This window comes from Peromyscus leucopus, chromosome 6 (assembly GCF_004664715.2).
Source record: "Peromyscus leucopus breed LL Stock chromosome 6, UCI_PerLeu_2.1, whole genome shotgun sequence".
Classification (NCBI taxonomy): Eukaryota; Metazoa; Chordata; class Mammalia; order Rodentia; family Cricetidae; genus Peromyscus; species Peromyscus leucopus.
The window spans coordinates 46,911,354-46,934,639 of NC_051068.1; the positions used below are offsets into that span (position 1 = coordinate 46,911,354).

General features: G+C 36.5%; 1 protein-coding gene and 1 non-coding gene across 4 annotated transcripts in view; both read right to left on the minus strand.

Moving 5' to 3' along the window:
- Kpna4 (karyopherin subunit alpha 4) overlaps positions 1-23,286 on the minus strand; it is a 60,975-nt gene that overhangs the window by 2,485 nt on the left and 35,204 nt on the right. For all 3 annotated transcript variants that reach the window (XM_037206655.1, XM_028867218.2, XM_028867219.2), the window contains 12 exons: positions 23,103-23,192; positions 22,967-22,996; positions 22,823-22,875; positions 20,105-20,200; positions 19,382-19,467; positions 18,195-18,281; positions 15,945-16,114; positions 15,814-15,858; positions 12,088-12,219; positions 8,910-9,038; positions 7,229-7,333; positions 124-195 (listed from right to left, as the gene is read on the minus strand). In XM_037206655.1, the coding sequence (XP_037062550.1) occupies positions 124-195; positions 7,229-7,333; positions 8,910-9,038; positions 12,088-12,219; positions 15,814-15,858; positions 15,945-16,114; positions 18,195-18,281; positions 19,382-19,467; positions 20,105-20,200; positions 22,823-22,875; positions 22,967-22,996; positions 23,103-23,192 (1,095 nt within the window). The remainder of the gene's footprint in view (positions 1-123; positions 196-7,228; positions 7,334-8,909; positions 9,039-12,087; positions 12,220-15,813; positions 15,859-15,944; positions 16,115-18,194; positions 18,282-19,381; positions 19,468-20,104; positions 20,201-22,822; positions 22,876-22,966; positions 22,997-23,102; positions 23,193-23,286) is intronic.
- On the minus strand, positions 8,355-8,681 carry LOC114691757. Its single transcript, XR_003734268.1, has one exon.

Below are 23,286 nucleotides of genomic sequence, written 5' to 3' on the forward strand. Positions count from 1 at the left end.
CAAAACCAATCCAAAAATATAGTATTCTATTATTTCTAATAATGATTCACTTAAATATAAAGATATAATTACCTATGCTGTTATTTTTACTGGTTTTGAGAAATAATTAAAAGTTCAACTTACTTGGTCTTTCCTCCCACTAATTGTTAAGTTACTTATGGCCCAAGCAGCTTCTTTCTGTGTGCCAAAATCTCCCTTAAAAACAAAACAAAGTAAAAATAGAATACAGTGCAAATTTGAAAAGATATTTTCTAAAATGATTTTCAGTTGTTTATTTTCAAGTTTCTCTGGAGGTATGTTTATACACGTGTAATTTCTATTTACTGATAAAAAAGTAATTACTTGAACCATAACCAATCTATTCTGAAGAAATAAAAATTACTTTCGGAGTGGGGGTATGACAATATTACTGTTCAAAAAGCAGAGTAAATGAAAGTCAAATGTAATTTCATTAAAAAAAATACAAACTGAAAACATTTAAAAAGGCACATGTAGAATTCAGTAATCTCATCTTTGAGATTTTACCAGAAAAATAATTTAATCATGTACATCTTCCTACATATGGCTATAGCATAGTCATAGTAGCTGAGCTACTTTTTACTACACTCAGTTAACCTTTTCAGCAGGTATATAATTAATACAGTAAATTTTCAAAATGAAATAATAATCTGTTATTAAAAATCAAGACTAGAAGCCTGGAAAGAATATTAAGAAAAAATATTCATAAATAAGAGAAATCTAAATTAGAATGGAAATGAGACATGAAGAAATCTAAATATCTGTGAGGCAGATAATGGTGCAAATGGGTACAATCTTGCAGAGGAGAAAGGGAATTATGCAGCAACATTTTCATATTTACCCAGTTATGTTAAATATAACCAGGGAAAAACAGGGTCTCCACAGCTAGCCCAGGCCAGCCTGAAACTCCATATTGTACTGTGTCTGCATTTAGAGTACCGGAATGATACTACCATGACTCACAAACTATTCTTTAAAATACCAACTAATTTTAACAGTGAAACTCAGGAACAACATAAATGTCATCAATAATAGATTGATTAAATGTCCAATCAATAGGCTAGGTGAATGGAATAAGAAAACAAAATCTCTCATTCTGTTGTCTACAAAAACCTTAGCTCTAAAGATAGGTACTACCCTAAAATGAGAGGATGGAAAAAAGTATTTCAAGCAAATGGTGTTAGGAAGCAAGTAGGTGTCGCCATCCTAATATCTGACAAAATAGATTTAAGACTAAAATTAATCAGAAGTGACAAAGAGGGTACTTTCATTGTAATCAAGGGAACAACAACCAACATAACATTACGGTCCTAAACATATACGCATCACAGAAAGCACACTACTGGAATTACAGAAACAGATTAACACTAACCTAATAATACTAGTAAGTATTTTCTAGTATTATAGATTTCCTCCCACTTTCTCTACTAGATATGGCATCTGAATAAAAAATGAACAAGAAGAACTTTAGAATGAAATGTCACTGTACATCAAATGGACCTAACATATCTACAGAATATTCCACTCAAACACCAATTAATACATTCTACTCAGCAGCATACAGAAGCGTCTCTAAAACAGACCATACCCAGAGACACAAAACAAATATAAACCAATTCAGAAAAATTGAAATAAATTCCACATTATCATATCTGAGCATTATAAAATAATATCTACAGCAAACAAATCTCTAGTAAATGCATAAATGCATACAGACTAAACAATTCATCACTGAATGGGTTAAAGAAGAAATAAATAAAAAATTCCTGGAACGAAATGAAAACACAACAAAACTTCTGCAACACATTAAAAGCAGCTCTAAGAGAGAAATCTAAAGCCCTAAGTTTCTACACTGAAAAATCAGAAAGAGCATAAGTAAATGGCTTAATGGTACAACTCAAATATTTGGAAAAACAAGAACAAACTACAATCTAATAGATAACAAGAAATAATTTTTTAAAAATCAAAGCAAGATTTAATGAAATACAAACAAACAAACAAACAAAACAATGCAAGGGATCAACGAGCAAGAAGTGGTTCTCTGAGAAGACAAACAAGATCGACAGACCCTTAGTCCAACCAAGAGATGACCAGAATTGGCCAGGCAGTGGTGGTACACACCTTTACGCAGAAGCAGGTAGATCTCTGTGAGTTTGAAGCCAGCCTGGTCTACAAAGTGAGTTCCAGGACAGGGAGGCCTGTTCCACAGAGAAACCCTGTCTTGAAAAAAAACGAAAACAAAAAAACTCGAGCCCAAATGGATCCAGAGATATATACCAGAGTTTCAAAAGATGATTGACAACCAATATTCCTTAAATTATTTAAAAAAAAGAAAAAGAAACAGAAGGAGCAGTCTCAAGGTCATTTTATGAAGCCAGGATTACTCTAATACCAAATCCAGGTAAAGCCATAACAACAACAACAACAAAACATTACAGACCAATTTCCCGATGAATATAGACTCAAAAATTCCCACTAAAATACAAGCAAACCAAATACAGGCAAATATCGAGATCATCCACCACAATCAAATTTGCTTTATTCCAGAAATAAATACAGGATGAGTTAATAAATATAATAAATTATACAAAGACAAAATCACATGATCATCTTACTATATGGAGAAAAACCTTTGACAATACCCAACATGCTTTGATGATAAAAGCCACAAAGGGAGCAGACTGGAGGGAACATACTTCAATCTAACATAGACTATACAGGACAAAGCCATAGCCAACATTACCCTAAATGGAGAAAATCTTGAAGCAATCTCATTAAGACAAGGAATGGGACAGGTCTGTCTATTATCTTCCCCTCAGCCTCTGCTTTTCAATATAGCACTTGAAGTCCTAGCTGGATCAATAAAGCAAGAGAAGGAAATTAAAGATATAAAAAGAAAAAAGAAGTCAAATTTCTGTATTTGCAGAAAAGCTGAAATTATACATAAGAGATTCTCAAAATTCTACCAGGAAATTTCTAGAAACAATGAACAATTTTAGCAAAGTGGCAGAATACAAAACCAACTTAGAAAAGAAGTCTTTCTATACCCCACGAACAATCTAAGAAAAGCTCATGGACACAATCCCATTTATAATAGCCTCAAAGACAATAAAATGTTGTGAAATAAATCTAACCAAGAAACCCTGTTTCAAAAAACAAAACAAAAACAACAAACAAATAAACCCAAAACTAACCAAAAGAGGTGAAAGACCTCTACAAAAAAAAAAGTGAGAAAGACATAGACTGGTAGAATATTGTGAAAATAACCATCCCACCAAAAGCAATTTATAGAATCAATATAATCCAGTATAAAATACTTAGAATATTCTTCACAATTAGGAAAGAAAATCCTAATGGGGCTGGAGAGATGGCTCAGAGGTTAAGAGCACTGACTGCTCTTCCAGAGGTCCTGAGTTCAATTCCCAGCAACCACATGGTGGCTCACAACCATCTGTAACGAGATCTGGTGCCCTCTTCTGGCCTGCAGTCATACATGCTGTATACATAATAAATAAATAAATAAATCTTAAAAAAAAAAAAAAGAAAAGAAAAGAAAATTCTAAAATCTATGGGACTATAGATCCCAGACAGCCAAAGCAAACCAGAGCAAAAGGAACAATATTTGATGGCTTGCTATTCCAGACTCCAAGATATATTGTAGATCTATAGGAAAAAAACACAACACGGAACCAGCACAAAACAGACATGTGAATCAATGGAATCAAAGAGAAGACTCACCTATGAGCACACATAATTATAGGCATTTGATATTTGACAAAGATGCTAAAAACATATACTGAAAAAGACAGCATCTTCAACAAATGGTGCTGGGAAAACTAGGTGTCCACATGCTGCAGAATGTAATTAGACCCATAGCTATTACCCTGCACAAAAATTAATTCCAAATGGATCAAAGACTTCAATTTGCACCCTGAAATGCTAGAACTGCTAGAAGAAAATATATGCAGTTATCCTACAAAATATAGGTGTAGGAAAGAAACTTCTGAATAGGATTTCATTTGCTCAGGAATTCACGCCAACAATTGACAAGCAGGACCTCATAAAACTACAAAGCTTCTGTACAGCAAAGGGAACAAACAAAGAAGCCCACTTTTGCCAGCAATACGTCTGAGTATTAACATTCAGAATAAGCAAAGAACTAAAACAAAACACTCCAAACAAACAAATAAAAACCAAGCAAACAAACAAACAACTAAGTCTAGAAAACAAATGTCCTAATTACAAACAGGTAGGGATCTGAACAGAGTTCCTAATAGAAGAAATGAAAATGGCCAAGAAATATCTCAAAATATATTCATTATCTTTAGCAATTAGGGAAATGCAAGTTAAAATAACTACTTTAAGATTTCATATCAGTCCAGTCAGAATGGTTAAGAACAACAAAACAATTGACAACACATGCTTGTGAGAATTTGGGAAAATGGAATCCTCACTCATTGATAGAAATGCAAACTACTGCAGCCACTCTGAAAATAACTGGTACAGATAACCCTCAAAAAGCTAAAGATAGGGGGCTGGAGAGATGGCTCAGAGGTTAAGAGCACTGGCTGCTCTTCCAGAGGTCCTGAGTTCAATTCCCAGCAACCACATGGTGGCTCACAACCATCTGTAATAGGATCTGGCACCCTCTTCTGTATACATAATAAATAAATAAATCTTAAAAAAAAAAAGAAAAAGAAACTTTAAAAAAAAAAAGCTAAAGATAAATCCATTATATCGCCCAGCTATTAACACTTGTCACCATATGCCCAAAGGACTTGACATCCTACTCCACAGATACTTGCTCCACAGTGTTCACTGATGTCCTATTCACAATATCAAGGAAAATGGAAACAACCTAACTATACTTCAACAGATGAATGGATAATGGAATGTGGTACATATACACTATCGAATTCTATTCAACTGTAAAGAAAAATGAAATCATGAACTTAGCAGGTAAATGGATGAAACTAGAAAATATATTGAGTGAGGTAACCTAGACCCAGAAAGACAAAAGCTGTATGTTCTCTTTCATCTGCAGTTCCTACCTCCAAATCCTCAGATGTGAGTACACAACATGGAGTAACCAGGAATTATATAGGGATGAGAAGAGAATAACAGGCCTCAGGTGATATGAAAGGGGAAATGGGAAAAATGGGGAGGAAGGACTTCAATACAGAAGGAGAAGGAGTGATGGAGTAAGGACAAATAACACCACGGTAGTTTAATAAAGCCTCAAGGAATCACATTATTTTAGATTTATTTAAAATTATATGACACATCCATCCATCCATGTATTTAGACTTATCTAAATATACACATACATATATAGCTTAACTGAAGTTATAGCACTTGGGCCAACAATGCTCACAGAAAGACCCAATGACTACCTAGCAAAACCCCAGTACCTGGCATGAGAAACCTGTCTGAGTTGTTGGTCAGTGGGGTTCAAGAGACGCCTAAACAATATAGGCTATTGATGTTACCCTTGGTTGCTTCTCAATGGTTGAAGGTAAGTCACTATTTTTGATGACACCTTACACTTAGGACACAAGACTAGGAAGTTCCAAGCTGGATCTAACCTGAACACCTCCTTTCCTATAGTTTAGCTTCCATAGTACTTTGGAAAGCTTCCAAGAGAGGGAAGCAATCAACAGTCCTATCCAGCCATGTGATACGTATGAGCCATAATAACGAGCATGGTAAGAGACCCCTAAATGTGCAATAATGGTACTTACATGTTGGCAGTAACCAGCAGCTGTCTAACTAGACCTAAGACCTGCTAACGGAAGGAAATCACGCTTGGTACTAGAAACCTAGCCAACTATCCAGGACTAGTGAGGTCATGGATCTTAGAAGAGAACTTACTATTACCACTTTACTAGACCAGTACAATCCTAATTACATTCTCAAATCTATTCTTCTCACCCCTCCTCAAAGAAGCCTCTCTTCACAGCAAATGAAGCGCATCCCAGAAAACCACAACTAGTCATAACTCAGAGATCAATAGATCATGGGGTATCTAGCTCCAACAGATCCATCAACCCCTGCACCTATGGTTCAAGGAACATTATGGAAGTTAGGGTTAGAAAGACTATAAGAACTGGACAACCAGAAAGTCTGCTGTGAAATTATGTCTCCTAGATATGACAGAGAAGCTATAACCATGAACCCTGAAACTATGGTAGCCTGAATATAACCTAAATAATACCTATATCAAATTATATTAATGCCAAAGGTTGACATCTCATGGGGTCCCACCCCCAGACAAAGAATTACAGGCAACTAATGACTGCTGAGAGTTATCCAATACAAAATGGTCAGCTATGAAGTTATATATACACAAGCAACCAAAATGGATTCAGCATTCTGTATTTATTTATGCATTTATATATGTAACAATAATAAAGAGGCTATCAATCTGTGATAGCATAGGGGGCATAGGAAGAATTGGAGAGGACACAGAAGGCTGGAGGGAAGAAACAGGGAAAATGATGTAATATTTTAATTTAAAAAAAAGAAAAGAAAACGAAAAGCTGAAGAACTGTGGGCAAGACACAAAGAATGGGAAAATTAGAAAGTCACCATTTTGTCACTAATTAAATAAGGAATCCAAGCAATAATCAATGACTATCTGAAAACAAAACAGTCTTTTCTCCAAAGCTTAGTGAGTGTAAGGAATGATACGGTACACAATAGTACACCCTGGTCACTGGATTTTGGGCAAGTGATTTGCTCATGCAATGGTTTCATCTGTCAAGTAGAGATAACCTTTGTGTTGGACAATCTATGGGAGGAGGCTTTCTTTCCTTCCTCCACCTGGGTCCCAGGGACAGAACTCAGGACTCCAGGCTCACTGGCAGTTACCTTTACCTATTGAGCTATCTTGCTAGTTCAGCTTGTCATGTTAAGAGACCAATAGTTACAAAATGCTTAGAACAATACGACAGCATTGATTATTGGTAATAATACCACTTTTTAAAAGTTAATTCCAAAGCAATGGCTATCTTAGGCAAGTAATGACCAAGAAGGGCCAGGAGTTTTCAAAAAGAAACACTTGTTCTGTATAATATTATTGGGTTCAAAAGTTTTAGTATCAGTCATATTTTATAGCAGTATTCATTCACACCATTGTATAATGTCTTGTTAAACAGAAAAGTATTTATCACATGATATTGCCTTACTCAGGTACATATGATTTTCTTACCTTATCCAAAAGGTGTATTATCATTGGTACAAGATTGGCATCAATTACTGCCTGAACCTGCTGCTGATTTCCTGCAGTAATGTTGGAGAGGAACCACACTGCTTCCTGTGGAACAAGATGCTTTCAATATTTCTCACTAAAAAATGAAAACTGTGTCTGAACTATGAAAAAGTATTCACTGGCTAGTATCCCAATTATTTTATTACCAAATGAGTTCTATAATAAAACTCTTAGAGATTTCAATTCTACTACCCCTTTTCTGGTTAAGAAAAAAAAAATCTTTATTTGATTAAAAGCCATTATCTTTTTTTTTTTTTTTTTTAAAGGGAAGGTCTATTGTGTAGCCCTGGCTGACCTGGAACTCCTAGAGATCCACCTGCCTCTGTTCCCAAGTGCTGTAATTAAAGGTGTGTGCTGCCATACCTAGCCCTATACACTTAATTTTCTGTATAACAATATATACACATTAAATAATACTTTTCTACATTTTCTTTGGATAAATCACTATTGGCTTCTAATTCAAGCCACAATGAGCTAACTCTTCTAAAAAAATTTTTTTTTTTATAGGCAGTGCTGTTTGGGAACGGTATGACTCAAAAGAACGTTGGCTGACAAATACCAAGGAAGATGTCATAAACTAAAAATCCTAAAACTATTGCAAATAAGACTCAACACTCTTTTCTCAAAAAATGTGCTTTATTCTATTCTTTCTAGTCTACCTTAACAATCCTATCCCAGTAGATAAATCTCAATTAGCCATGACAATGAAGATCATCAAAAATGCAAGTGAGTTCTTTTAGTGTCCTTATTTATAACAGTCATTCATTGTCCCAGTTCTCTCAAGAGCTAAAAGTAGAACCAGTTGTTGGTTTGCTTGACTGGTCTATTTTAATGACCTCTGAATGCTGCCCTCAACACCACAAAGATGCTATACGATTACTAGGATGATAGCGATCACAAGTATTTCACAAGTTTCAAAGATAATAAATGCATTATTAAAATCAGAGTTAGCAATAAACAACAACAAAATATTTAACATCCTATGGAGCATATTATTAGAATTTACCAAACTTAAATTCACCAATTTACTAATTAGTATTGTAAACATTAGAATAACTAGACTCTTTTGGATCAGATCACAGGACATTTAAGGAGCCTGTTAGAGATTTTAGGGTGCTGGGCTACTTAGGTGAGCTGTTTTTGGGTTATAATCATCGGCAATATTGTAATCAACAACCCATGTTATTTCTACAACAGCCTCAGATGCACTCCAATATCAGCATCACCATTCAGTGCCCCCTTTCATAGCCATCACACACACGCACACATGCATGCACACACTCATACCATTAAGTATAAATAAAACATTAAACTAAGAGAACTAGTATATACATTAAAAATTTCCATTCATGGCAACATTCAACACCCAAGTATCTCTATTTCATCATTTCCAAGAGAGTCAAAATATAGTTTGTTGGTGATGGTATAACACAGTGATAGAGCATGCATGTTAAAGGCTCTGGGTTTGAATCCAGAACCCCAAGAGCTTCTTATAAAGAGTGAGATATTTTCTCTTGAAGCCTTTAACAGCATATACTAAAAGTCAACATAAAGACATTCCTTAGAACCTAATCCCACAAACAACAACTACCATTTTATTCATATTTTTAAAAAGACTCACTTTATTAATTTTCTCTTTGGGATGAGTGAGGAGTGCTGGGAAGTGTGAAAGAGCATCACAGTTTAAAACTACTTGTGTTTGCTCATCAGTTCCAGTGACAATGTTGCCCACAGCTCGAAGTGCAGCAGTCTGAAATGCAAGATTCAAGGAGATGTTCAATGTTAAGTGCTCTTATCAACCAGTGGCAAGCAACTTGAGACAGATTCATTCCTCATACAAATCTTTCACTGCAACTAACCTATCCCTTTTGAACACTTATTCTATGTCAAGTAATTATGAACAACAGTGGAAATATGAAATAAATAAATCCCAGGCCTTTTGTAGCTTAAGTTGTTTCAAGAGAATTGATATCAATAAAAGGGCAATTTTAGATAGTAATTACTACTATAAAGAAAATAAAGAAGTAATTTTCATTTTCTGCTAATTTTACTCCCTATAAGATAAATGATTCAACTGTTTAAACACACAAACTTATTCTTTCAAGAACAGGCAATTTAGTATTTACTAGAGTGTTCCAAGCTGCACAACCAATATCAACATCAAATTACAAACATTTTTATATAACATATGCATCTATCAACTGTCATCAACATTGTCTTCAATCCCCAGTCCCTGGCAACCACCATCCCTGTGTCTACTCATCTGTTTATTCTGAGCATTTCATATAAACAGAAACAAGTTCATGTTAGTGATACTCATTCCTTTTTGTGGCCAAATAATAATCTGCTATATGTAGTTAGTAACAGATGACTTCCATTTGGGGGTTATTATGAATAATGCTGTAACACACTGTATTCAAGGTTCTGTGGACAAATGCACGTCCACACCTTGGATACCCAGAACAGTAGAAACGTTAGGTCACAATGCACTGCACTCACTTTTAAGGACACCCCACTCTAGTGCTGTCATTGGTGTGTAACCCCCTTTTTGGCACTGTTGCATTCTGAATGTGAATGATTTTCCAATTCAACTCCCATTAGTCTTTAATGACTAACATTTTTGAACATTTTTTTTTCAGGTGCTCACCGACCATTTGTATGTCTTCCTTGGAAAACTGCAAATCTTTTATCCATTTTTTTGTTCATTTGTTTTTTTAATGGGTGTGGGTGTTTTGCTCGCATGTAGGTCTGTGTACCACACATATACCGGGTACCTGAGAAGGTCAGAAGAGGGTGTAGGATCCTTTGGAACTGGAGCTACAAATGATTGTGAGCTGCCACTTGAGTGCTCAGAACCAAACCTGGGTCTTCTGGAAGAGCAGCTAGTGCTCTTAGCTGCTGAGCTATGTCCCCAGCCCTGTTTTTAAAACATCTTAATTTTTGAAAATGTTATAAGATAGATGAAACAATATGCTACATGAGATTATGTCTAAATTTTAGGGGGAGTAGGGATATAGATGAAGTCCACATGGGAACTGGCCACACTATCGTGTTTTCAAGAATTATGACATGAGAGCCAGGCGGTGGTGGCGCACGCCTTTAATCCCAGCTCTTGGGAGGCAGAGGCAGGTGGAGCTCTGTGAGTTCGAGGCCAACCTGGTCTACAGAGTGAGTTCCAGGACAGGCTCCAAAAGCTACACAGAGAAACCCTGTCTTGAAACACACGCGCACCCAAAAGATATTTACAATAAACACACATTTCTTTAAAAAAAAAAAAAAATTACTGTTGGTCAAATCTTTTTTTAAAACAGTGTTTTAATTTGAAAAAGAAACCTTTTATTTTGTTTAGTTTGTGTATGCATGTCCGTAAGCTTGAGAGATCAATGTTAGGTGTGTTCCTCTATTGCTCGCCACTCCCCCACTTTTTTTTAGCCAAAGTCTCTCACTGAACCTGGAGCTCCCTGGGCTACAGGGATCTTCCCCCACCTCTCTAGTGCTGGGATTACAGAAACAAATGGCCACATCAGCATTTCTTTGAGTGCTGAGGATCTGAACTCAGGTCCTCATGCACCTTACCCAATGAGCCACCTTTCAAGCACCTTTTTCATTTTAAAACAGTATATCTCCATTGTTAATACATACCAGTATCACTTCAAGAGCTAGCTAAAGTTTGTTAGGAAATATAATGGTTTTACTCAATTTCTAGGAGCTAAAGAAGGGAAATTTTTTTTTTTTTTTTTTGGTTTTTCGAGACAGGGTTTCGCTGTGTAGTTTTGCGCCTTTCCTGGAGCTCACTTGGTAGCCCAGGCTGGCCTCGAACTCACAGAGATCCACCTGCCTCTGCCTCCCGAGTGCTGGGATTAAAGGCGTGCGCCACCACCGCCCGGCAAGAAGGGAAATTTTTAAAAAGAAAAAAAAATTTTTTTTTTCTTTAAGCTTCATAGTTGGTTCCAATGTCCAGCAAAGGGCAAGAAAAAGTAACTTAGTCTAACAGCTTTCCTTATCTAACTGCACTGTAGATTTTAGGCCATTATAGGATTAAAACTCACTATTTACCTTAGAAAGGTGGTGGGGGCTTGCTTTACCTCCTTGACCACTGCAACGGGACGTCAGTGTGTGTGTGTGGTGTGTGTGTGTGTGTGTGTGTGTGTGTGTGTGTGTGTGTGGTGCAGAGGCTGGACTCAGCACAAGTGAGGCAAGTGCTGGACGTCTGAGCTACAGCCTCAGCTCTAGCTCTAATTTTCCCCGCTTGTCATAGATGGAGGCTCACTGAGATAAAGAGTATGTGAAAGAACTTCAAAATAACAAAACAAGAAAACAGAGACAACCAGGAAGTCTTTAAACCACACACTTTTAAACCACACATTTCAGTTCAACTCCTTTATCTCAGAATCAGTACATCGGTGTAAACCAAACTTGTCAGATGTGTAAAAATGGATGCTTTCAGGGGGTGTGTGTGGAAAGCGGGGGACAGAGAAGGGTGGAAAAAGCAAACAAGAATGGTTTCAGATGCCACCCAAGACGCTACACTAAAACATGCTTTATTATATTAGAAAACAGTTCTTCACAATAGAGTCTTCCTGTTTGGCAGGGTAAGGAAGGTTCTTAATGAACTGGAGTGCTCTTATCTCATTTTTTCCACTTTAAAATTAGGATAAAATAACTCACCTTTCCCCATCAAAGATACATTACATTGTTGGGTGAAAAATATGCCTTACATTTTGAAATTGTTAATCTTTGAATGTCATGCTTAAATCAATTAGTGGTGAGAAAACCCCTCTTAATCAAAATGAACTTACTTGAACTTTAACCTCCTGGTGGCTGAGTAGAGGAACCAAATGAGGAACTATTCCAGAGTCTATTACCATCTGTATCTGTTCATTGCCAGCATCCGTAAGGTAGGAAAGGGCCCAGACAGTATCTACCAATATCTAATAAGTAAAATAAAAGTTCAAATCGTCAAATATTTTCTCAATAATTCTTTTCTTTTGGGGGTAGGGTTTCAAGACAGGGTTTCTCTATATAGCCCTAGCTGTCCTGGAACTTGCTCTGTAGCCCAGGCTGGCCTCAAACTTAAGAGACCCACTTGCCGCTGTCTCCCAAGTGCTGGGATTAAAGGTATGTGTTATCATTTGGCCATTTTAATAATTCTTAACCATACAATCAATCTGAAATCTTTCTCTTCTTGCTTCAACTCATTAGAACAATCTCTATTCTGTATCTTTCACTATATTTAGGATGTATAAATTAATTATGGTTCTAATCTCAGATCAGTATCTAATCTTATTTCAGCAAAATACACATGCAAACTACATAACACATTAAATGGAAAATCAACCAACCAACCAACAACCAAAAAAATATGAAACACTCAACATTTTTTGTCAGATGTTCACAATGCAGTATGATAGGTCCAAGGACATTGTAGGTAATGTATATAGTTAGAAACAAATATACACACACCCATCCAACATGCAGAGTGGTTTATAATACTTAGGACAGGTCAAATATATTTAATAAATTCTCTAAAAATGTTAGTTCCATGCAGGTATGCATACTACTATTACTGCCTGGGTACTAGTATCCTAATAATTATATCTCCTAACAAAATAATTCAGGCAGTTTTACTGCTGTGGTTTGTCCACAAGAATTAGATAGTAAGACCCTATTACTGAAGAGACCACAAGCCTTGGTTATAAAAAACAGAGAAGGAATTGGGATGCAAGCTTTCTCCTCTCTCGACAGAATAACACCAGGTCTACACAGGCTGCTGTGGGAGAACTGTTATCAACAGTTTCACTCAGCTTTGAATTCTGTTAGCATCAACACTGACCAGTCAGGACAGAGGAGCCCACTGGTACAATAGTGGCAGCTATGTTATGGGTACAACAAACTGTTTTCTGATTGGATTTAATATCTGCTTCATAGGAGGGAATTCATATCTGGCACTATAAATCTGGTAATATGCCTGTGGTTGAGGATATTATAGGTCCTGGGGTAGGAAATTTATTGCTGTTGTTTTGCTAAATGGGTGTGATATGCCTGTCAAACTGCTTGCTAAATAACTGTTTATATTCATAGTAAGTAACAGTGCTACTATCAGCTTTGGCCAAAGAAGCACGTTTTTGCATTGACCAGTAATGACTGCATAGATTCAGAACTGGTTAAAATACTGAGAGTAAATGTTCAGCTATTAATGGGCATCTATATTACCTTCTTCATAGATCAGGAAACATTATTGAAGAAGCAGAAGGGAAGGTTTATAACTCTAATTTATTGGGATGACATGTCTATTTTTTTCTTGAACTCAGAGCAGCTGTGATCATCTGCATAATATTGGGCCTGCCAATACCCTGTTATGGAAGGGAGAGGGACTCATGGGACATATAAATCCTCCTTGAGCAGTTAAGGGTTAGTGGGGAGAAGGAGAGACCTTTTCTTCAGTGGTACAGCAACTAGAAAGACGTTTCTAACTCCTGTAAACATTTCCTCATGCATGCTCCTCCAGCCAGCAACCCCAGGGAAGCTCACTGGGTCACACACATGCACACTACAGACATGACGGTTGAAGGGCATCACATTCTAAACAGGAAGGCTATTACCAGGACAAAAGAGATACGTGTGTGTGTGTGTGTGTGTGTGTGTGTGTGTGTGTGTGTGTAAGAAAGACACAGAGAATGTGAGTATCAAAATACAATATGTACAAGTATAAAAATGGCACAATAAATCCATTAATATGTATAACTGATAAATGCTAAGAAGATAACAAAACAAACAATGAGGGTAAGCTGGGCCACAAGCTTGTAATCTCATCTATTTCAGAGGCTGAGACATGAAGATCACAAGTTCAAGGCTGGCCTGGGCTACACACTTGAGTTCAAAGCCAACCTAAGACACCACAGGAAATCCAGTCTCAAAATAAAAAGTAAAAAGAAGGCTAGGGATAAATACAGCATAGTCGTTAAGTATTTGTCTAGTATTTGTAAGGTCCCAGGTTCAACCCGCAATGCTACAAAGCAAACAAACACCACCATCAACAAAAACACTACAGGCAATATCTTATATAGAAGGTTCCCCACAGATTAAGATCAAGGCAATAAATATGTAAAAAAGGTAATGCCTTAGAAATACATATTTCATGTAGCTATAACTATGGGAGGGACTTTGTCATTAACTTCTACTAATGATGATGGGTATGGTAGTGCATGCCTATAACCAAGCTCTGAGGAAATAAGGAAGAACAGGAGTGCAAGAACACCCTCAGTTTCACAATGAGCAAGGGGGAGGGGGAGTGCATTCAAGAAAGTTCTAAACACACACACACACACACACACACACACACACACACACACACACACAAAACTTTTTTTTTTCAGCAAGAGATGGTGTTGCACTTGGGAGCTTAAAGATAAAAGGATTTTGAGAGAGGCCAGTCTGGGCCATAAAGCGAGACCCTGTCCCAATAAGTAAAACAAAACACAACACAAAATGAAAGAATTGACATAAAGTGGTATCAACACATGTAAAACAATTACATCACAATTGGCAAATATATCAGGATCCTCTGGAGTTTTCATCATAGGCTAAAATTTGTTGACAAAGGCAAAAAAAATTTAAGTTATTTGGTCATGACTAGAATCTATAAAGACTGTATACATTTTTTGAAGTCCCAATGTTAAATAGATCATTGATATACCTAGATCCAAATTCTACTTCAAATCAAACTAGAATACATGTTTGTATCTGACAAATTTTATATTGTAAGATAAGTTTCTTTTTATTTCTTTGTTCTGACTTAGGAATGACTAGTTCTAACTTAAGAAGGCTATACATATAGTAAATATTATTTAGTGAATGATAAAGTATTTGTGAAAGATAGCCTTAAAAATAATAACTCAAATGAGAAATGAATATTCAAGACCCACTACAAGTAAAAAAAAAACCAGGCACAATCTCATCTAGAGGTGGTCAACAAGTGGAAAGAAAAATAAAGTTATTTTATATTCTAATAGTTACAAACGTTACTGCCAATCTTTGAAAAGCAGAACACTGAAATTTAAATTTAATCAAAGGACTCTGATATAACTGGAGAGATAAGACTGAAAAATGGAACTGAACAGCAACAAGTTTTCATAGTTGGTGTATGTATATAAATACGAATTATTGTCTTTAAGCTAAATATTCATTTAAGCTTCAAAATACAAAAACATCACCATATGTATATACTCTCAAAAGCCAGGCTGCCAGATATGGTAACCATAAAGGTCATGACTAATCAATCATGATAGTGAGGGGAGGTGACTAAGTGCATCTTTATGACAGGCTTGATTCTTCACTGAAGCTACAGTTTGTGATAGAGGAAACAGCAAATGTCAATATAACATACCTATCTCAATTCTTGAAATGGTAAATTATGAAAGGGAATACAAGTACACATTCCTTTCATTTCTCTCCTGTATCATAGAGGGAATCCAATACATATGTATACACACATACATATATAAATATACAAAGAATCTACTCACATTTACATCTGTGTGATGAATTAATACACAAAGAGCTGGAAGAATCTGAGAAGAGAAATATGAACAATTCAAAACATATACAGATTAAAAAAATACATATAATGGTATCTAAGTATTTTTCTTTTGTTTACCTCCTGAATCGTTTCCATTGGTGGTGGTGGATCTTTGTGGCGACATAAATTGACCATAACCCAGGTAACATTTCTTAAGAATGTTATAGGAATAGACGGACTTATGAATGAAAGCAGAGGTTTTACAACTCCAAGACTTATCACATAATCTCTACACTGAGGCCCATCACCTGTAGAAGGATTAATTTAATAAGATAATCAACAGTAAGCCTTTTCAGAAAACATAAAGCATTGGGTACAAATTGCGGCTTCTAATATTTTAATAAGATCTCTTTAGTTTTATATAAAGTTTTAGGAATTTAACAAGTAGGTACTCTCGGTCTTTGAGCCAAGAGAAACAATGTAAGATATAAGCTCATATTACTTGAATCTGTGCCTTTATAAGCTGCTCGCTCACAGGATGCATTTATGCCCTCAAGTGTGGCGGCCCAGGAATTCTTTTATATACCTTAAGCAGACATTTGTTACTGTTACCTCAACAACTCAGTTTAACAAACTTTCAAATTAATACAAGATATATCAAAATAACTGAGAAAATGTTGCAGAATTCACAGTTATGATCCAATATTAAAGTCTAGTGTGGAGGCACAAGTCTGTAATTCCAGTATTTTGGAGGTGAAATCAGAAGAATGGAGTCAAGGCTAGCTTTAGCAACATAAGGAGTTCAAAGTGGAGACCCAATATTAAATTAAAAACTAAACAATCCACAAGTAAAAACTTGCTTGCATATAATACCTGGTGATGTATTTGAATTAATTCCAAAATGTAACTAGAATTAAAAACAAAACCCCAAATATTATGATATTCCTTTAATACAGTAGTTCTCAACCTGTGGGTCTCAACCCTTTGGGGGTTGCTGTCAGATATCCTGCATATCAGGTCTTTACATTACAATTCATAACAGTAGCAAAATCACAGTTGTGAAGTAGCAACGGAATAATTTTATGGTGAGTGTCATCACAACATGAGGAACAACTGTATTAAAGGTCAGAACATCAGGAAAATGGAGAGCAAAGGAGGAAGGCACCTGGATATGCACCATCCTTTTTAAAGGTAGTGTACTCTGAACTAGTAAGTTTACTGAGCAAGCTGCCCACAAAAACTCCCAATCATAATGTCTCATGTCATACCTAGAAGGGACATATCCTAAAGACTCGCATGCAACCAACTGTGGTGGCACACACCCAGAACCTTAGAATTCAAGAGGCTAAGCAGGAAAACTGCTCTGAGTTCGATGCAACCAGGGCTATATTGTAAGTTCAAGGTCAGCCTGGAAAATATATGATGCACTACACATGCAAGCATGCATATACACAGAATAAGTGAAATGTCATCATTTAAAACAATCTCCAGAATCTCCCTTTATCCAAGTAATGAGAGCACTAAAAAGGGATATTCCAGCCCCATCCTCCATAGCTGAGGTCTCTTGAGTTACAGCAGAACAGACTATTACTCAGATCCCAGAATTTTCCCATTATTGGGTCTCTGATTTTTTTCAGACAGGGTCTTGCTATGTAGTACAGGCTAGCCTTGAACTCACAGCAATTCTCCTGCCTCTACTTGCTGAGTTCTTTGAATTTCAAAGTCTGTGTTACTATATTCTCCAGTAAATAGACATGGTGGTATAGGGCTGCAATCCCAGCACTTGGGGATGTGTGTGTGTGTGCTTCAGCTGAGGTAGGAGGATCATAAGTTCCAGGTCAGCTAGATTACCATAAACAAATGGAAAAATGCCTCTACTGCTGGGCTGTGGTATCAAATGCCTTTAATCCCAGCACTCAGGAGGCAGAAGCAGGTGGATTTCTGTGAGTTCGAGGTCAACTGGTCTACAGAGTGAACTCCAGGACAGCCAGAGCTACAAAAAGAAAGCCCATCTCAACCACCCCAAAGCCTCTAACTAAAAACAAGTGCTTGAAATACTGAGATTGTGTCAATTATTCTCCCTACAGCTACTTTTAAGTGCAAAGGTAGTGCTTATAATGTTCAACAATTAGACTATTAGATACCCCCTGTTAATTCCTTAAGAGCTGACTACTAACAAAAAGATATCATGGTAACTTAAGCAACAAACATGATCCTTCTGTTTATTGTTGTTTTACATTTCTATAGTTACACAATGAAAATTTCTCTGCCAATTTCACAAAAACTGGAAATGACAAGAAATTACTTTTCAACCACTAGCAGTCATTTTGATTGGCTAATATGTGGTGTATCCACTTAGTGGATTAGCACTCTAACTTCTATACAAACCTATGATATTTCCCAATGCCCACACTGCTTGCTCACAGACATTCTGATGCGGTGAATGCAGAAGCCTCAGGAAAAGTGGCACAGCATCTAAAAGAGGAAAATATGTAACGATTAAAGAGGAAGATAATACAAGCCCCTTCAATTGTTTTTTGACGGAGACCCCCAACAATACAACATAATACAAACTACCGACACTATCTACCATCTTCGCCCAGGAGTAAGCTCGGGTCATAAGGCTTGGCAGCGAGGACTTTCCCTGCTGAGCCATCTCTCCTGCCTTGCTTAAATCACCTTTGCATAGGGACATTGAAGTGAAGACTATCGGAGTCATTAGGCCAGTGGTCCTCAGAGCACGCTGAGATCTTCTCCATCAGAGGGTAACTCTGTTGCTAAGTGGAGAGCAAACACAGAAACAGCTCTCCACATACCTGAGCAGACTAACATGCACTGACTCTTTTTGCCTTTACACAGAACTCTGAAGAACACTATATAATTTATATATGAGTGTAGATCAATCATGCTCATAATAAAAAATAGCTCATTTACCTATTATTTTTAGATACTATACAAGATAGCAATGATAAACAAATCCAAAGTCTTTTTCTTCCTGGGAATCATAGAAAACACCTGTAATCCTAGCACTTACTTGGAAGCAGGAAGATTAGCAGTTCAAGGCTAGCCTACCTGCATAATGAGTTTGAGCCCAGCCTGGACTACATGAGACCCTGTTTTAACAAAACAAAACAAAATAAAAAACAACTCAGTCTCTTCCTAGTCATTAAGAACTATATAAAAGAATTAAAAGAGTGAAAGAGGGAATGGAGAGATGGCTCAGTGGTTAAGATCATACTGGCTGCTCTTCGAGAGGACCCTGGTTCAATTCCTAGCACCCACATGGCAGCTCACAACTATCTGTAATTCCTGCTCCAGAGGATCCAATGCCCTCACACAGGCATACCTGCAAGCAAAATGTCTTAAGGGTAGATACTATTCTATAATATAGTTATATCTTTTAGGAGGATCTATGGATTTATTTATTTATAAGATGAGGCCTCAAACTCATGATCCTTCTACATCAGCCTCTCAAGCCTTGGGATTAAAAGCATGTGCCACTATGCCTGGCCATTTCAGTTTATTTTTTACCAATGGGGGGCGGGGGATCACAATTTTGTTAATTAACAACTTACTGGATTGAACCACTGCTTGCGTCTGTTCAGACGTTCCAGATGCAATGTTTGTCAAAGCCCATGCAGCTTCAAACTGTAAAGAAGGACTACCAAAGAACAAGAGATTTTAACCACACATTTCACTTCACCTAAATGCCTGCCAACCATTTACTCCCTCTAGTATTTAAAATGCTGTTCAAAAGTTTATTTATCCATCTATCCTTAAAAACATAACAACCCAATCATTTCATTATGAAGTTCCTACATGTCCCCCAAATGCCCTTCTTAGTATTTTTAGTTATATGTTTATTAAAATAGACACTTACTTTCATATTATTCCTCAGTTTTCAAGTACTTATTTTGCCAGTTTTCAAAGTTCACAAGTTAAAAATCATTCTCAAATTTGTTTTTGGTTCTTACCTTGATTTTAATTTTCAATTCTACCCATAACCTTTCTTTCTTTTTTAAAAGGAAAACCCCCTCTACGAAGCCCAGGCTGGCCTTGAACTGCAACTTCCAGAGTTGTCAGATTATAAGCATGTATCCTCATGCTTGGTTTTGGTTTCTGAGACAGGGTCTCTAGTCCAGATAGTCCCTGAACTCATTATGTAGAGCCAAGGATGACTTTGAACTTCTGACCTTCCTGCCTCTACCTCTTGAGTCATTTTCCTTTAAAGATTAAACTAGCAAATCTACCCTTTCCAAAGAACATATTCTAATTTAAGATAATATTTATATACTTACTTGTCATCTCTTTCAAGACAATGAACTAAAATAGGCAATATTCCAGATTTTATTAAGTCATCAATTGGTGGATTTCGATCACTGGACAAAAGCTTCCTGTAAGATAGACACCTCTTATAAAACTTAATGTCATATATTATTACAATTAAATTCAAATTTACATTGGATATAGGTATTGTTGTAAATCTGAAGAGATGGCATAATTATACACTTTGAAAGTTACTTCTTATACTTCATATAATGCAATATTTTCTCTAATCATGAAAAGACTATTAATAAGTTAAATTTATAAGTAGGGCCAATAATTAGAAAAATATGATAGGCATTTTGCCATTTTTATTAATATAACACTATTCCTTCACCACAGTTCTGAATATGGCAACTAAAAAGGTAACTAAATTTCTTTGAAAAAAAAAAAAAAAAACTGACAGGTTCTTACTATGTAGTCCTGGCTTCTGCCTCCTGAGTGCTGAGATTAAAGGTGTGGCACAACTAGAGCTTTTTATACGTGCTATGTTCGGAGTCAATTTTAAGCTCAGAGAAAAAGGCAGACAAACTACAACATATCATTTACTTCACTAAGAAAGGAATTAATAGGTTTTTAAAATATCCAAAATTATGTATCCCAGGCCATAAAGGATAAGAGTCCAAAGGGTGGCATGTTTAAAGTGATCACAGCATTCAATTCATCCCACTCTATACATATTAAATATCATGAAAGCCCAACAACACTAACATAAATCGTCTCCTTACTGGACTCTGCTATACAACTATATAAAGACAAGGTTAAAGAAAGTCTAGTCAGAGCATCACTCTCTGGAAGGGACAGTTATTCATCTACTACCTTATGAATAGAAAATTTCTTGTCTTACTTTTCACCTGCTCCATAAGGTGGCTACACCTTACCTAACTGACTCAGCCTGGGACCAATGTGATCTCATCTCTGAGCACTTAGTAAAAGGGGGACCTGTAAGGTCCTGACCCCTGTTCTGGGTAACTGTTGTCTTGCTTGCTGACCTTGACCTTGATATCCTCCCTATGCTAATTCCCTGCCGGGTTCCACCCTCCTGAATGCTTAAGGGAAGTTCCTTGTCTGTGTATCCTGCATAATGGGTGTTAACAGCTTAGATGCAAGATTGTAAAACATTGGTAGCGAACTTCAGCCCACTGGGGTTCTCCCATTGTGCTGTAAGCCTGTATTTAAGACCTCTTCCCTCCTTCAATAAACAGCATTCAGCATTTAAAAAAAATATACATATTATATATATATATATTTTTTTTTTCACATATATATGTAAAAGGGGGAGGTGGGAGGAGGGAGGACAGGGAAATCTGTGGCTGGTATGTAAAATTAAATTAATTATAAAATAAAAACATTAAAAAATGAAAAAAAAACTGAGGGGAATGTTGCAAACATGGGGAAAAAGACATATGGAAAAATATTAAATGTTCAAGTTGCTGTTATAGATGGAAAATGGTTAAAAGGGAGTCTGGTGCCCTTTAATTGCTGCCTATGAGACCCTGAGTGTGCTTGGAGCAAAGTGAAGCCTGATGAAGAGCCCACACTTGTAGTGGATGGCTGTTCTAGTTATGACCTTGAAGCACAGCTCCTAGTAAGGCATCAGGTAACTGCTACACCTGCCTATGACCTTAAAGCACATGCCTCTGGGGCATGGCTGCTTGAGACCCTTAAGACCTAGGATGCACTTATGCAGCACTCTCTTCTCTCCCTCATGGTTTGGATGCTGGGACTGACCGGGCAGATCTTGGAAGATCAGTGTGGGACATAGCTGGGCTTTCCCTGACCCTATGATAAATACCTATGCTATAGTGAGTTACCCCCTAATAAATTACCTTGTTCATTAAAAAAAAAAAGTGTATATATATATATATATATATATATATATATATATACACACATATATATACACACATGATTCACACATTTGATAAGACATTGTACAAATCTGTGAAAATATTTTGCACTTTCAAATCTTATCAACTACGACCAGTATCTTATTTAAATATTTTTGTATGAACAATCCTTCTATATTTATAAATATACAAAGCAACCATTGTTATAATACAACCATGTCTTACTCAATACACTAGTTAATCCAAAGATCTTTCTCAGTAATAAATTGGGTAAATGTGTGTATGTGTGTGTTCATGTATGTGTGCATGTACATATAGTGAAAGCCAGCGGTCAAGCTCAGAATCCATTCTTCAGGAGCTACCCACCTTGTTTTGGGAGACAGGGTTTCTCACTGCCCGGCCTCACCAAGTCAGCTATGTTGCCTGGCCAGGGGAGCCCCAAGGATGGGTCTAGTCTCCACTTCCAGGGCTAGGGTTACAGGCCAGCGCTACATGGTCAGCTTTTTACATGGGTTCTGGGGACTTAACTTGGGTCCTCGAGCTTGCACAGCAAGCACTCTCCAGGTTGAGCTATCTCCTCAGCGCCTCACTAAGTTTTTCTGGCTTTTTCCTAAAAATATGACAACACAGGATTCACACCTGAAATGTAGAAAATGACTTGGCATTTCTGGCTTAGAAAAACACTAGTGTAAATGCAGCAATATACACTTAATGTATACTAGTTATACATGATACATTATGCTTATAACTCAATTCACTGTTTTAACTAATACAAGCACTGTTGGAAGACTTAGCTATCTAAAACAGGGGCCTGAAGAACTTGAATTGTGATCTTTAACTCACCTAGCTGCTTGAACTGCACTTAATTGAATTCCTTGGTTATCACTTGAAGCATTCTATAAAAAAAAAAAAAATTATCACATGGATACACAGTAATTAGTTGTTTAGTCCAGAAAGTACAAGAGAGGTGAATAAAACTCAACTTACTTGAACAATAGCTTCTAGAGAGGTATTTTGCTGGCAAGAAGTTAAAGAGAAAACAAAGTTAAAAAGTCATCTTTAAATGCTGTGTTTATAAAAAAATCTGCTGGAAGTTTTAGATTACCAGAATAACATAACTTACCACTCTATAATCACCATCTATATCAGAGTCTTCACAGATATCTTCATGTGGTACATTCCTTCTCTTTAAGAGATGTTCATCTCTTTTATTCTTTAAGAAAAAAAAAAATCAAACAATTTCAGATAAGCAAAACAGTTAACTATTTTCATACAGAAGTTAAGCAATCCTGTGTCTACAAACTGAA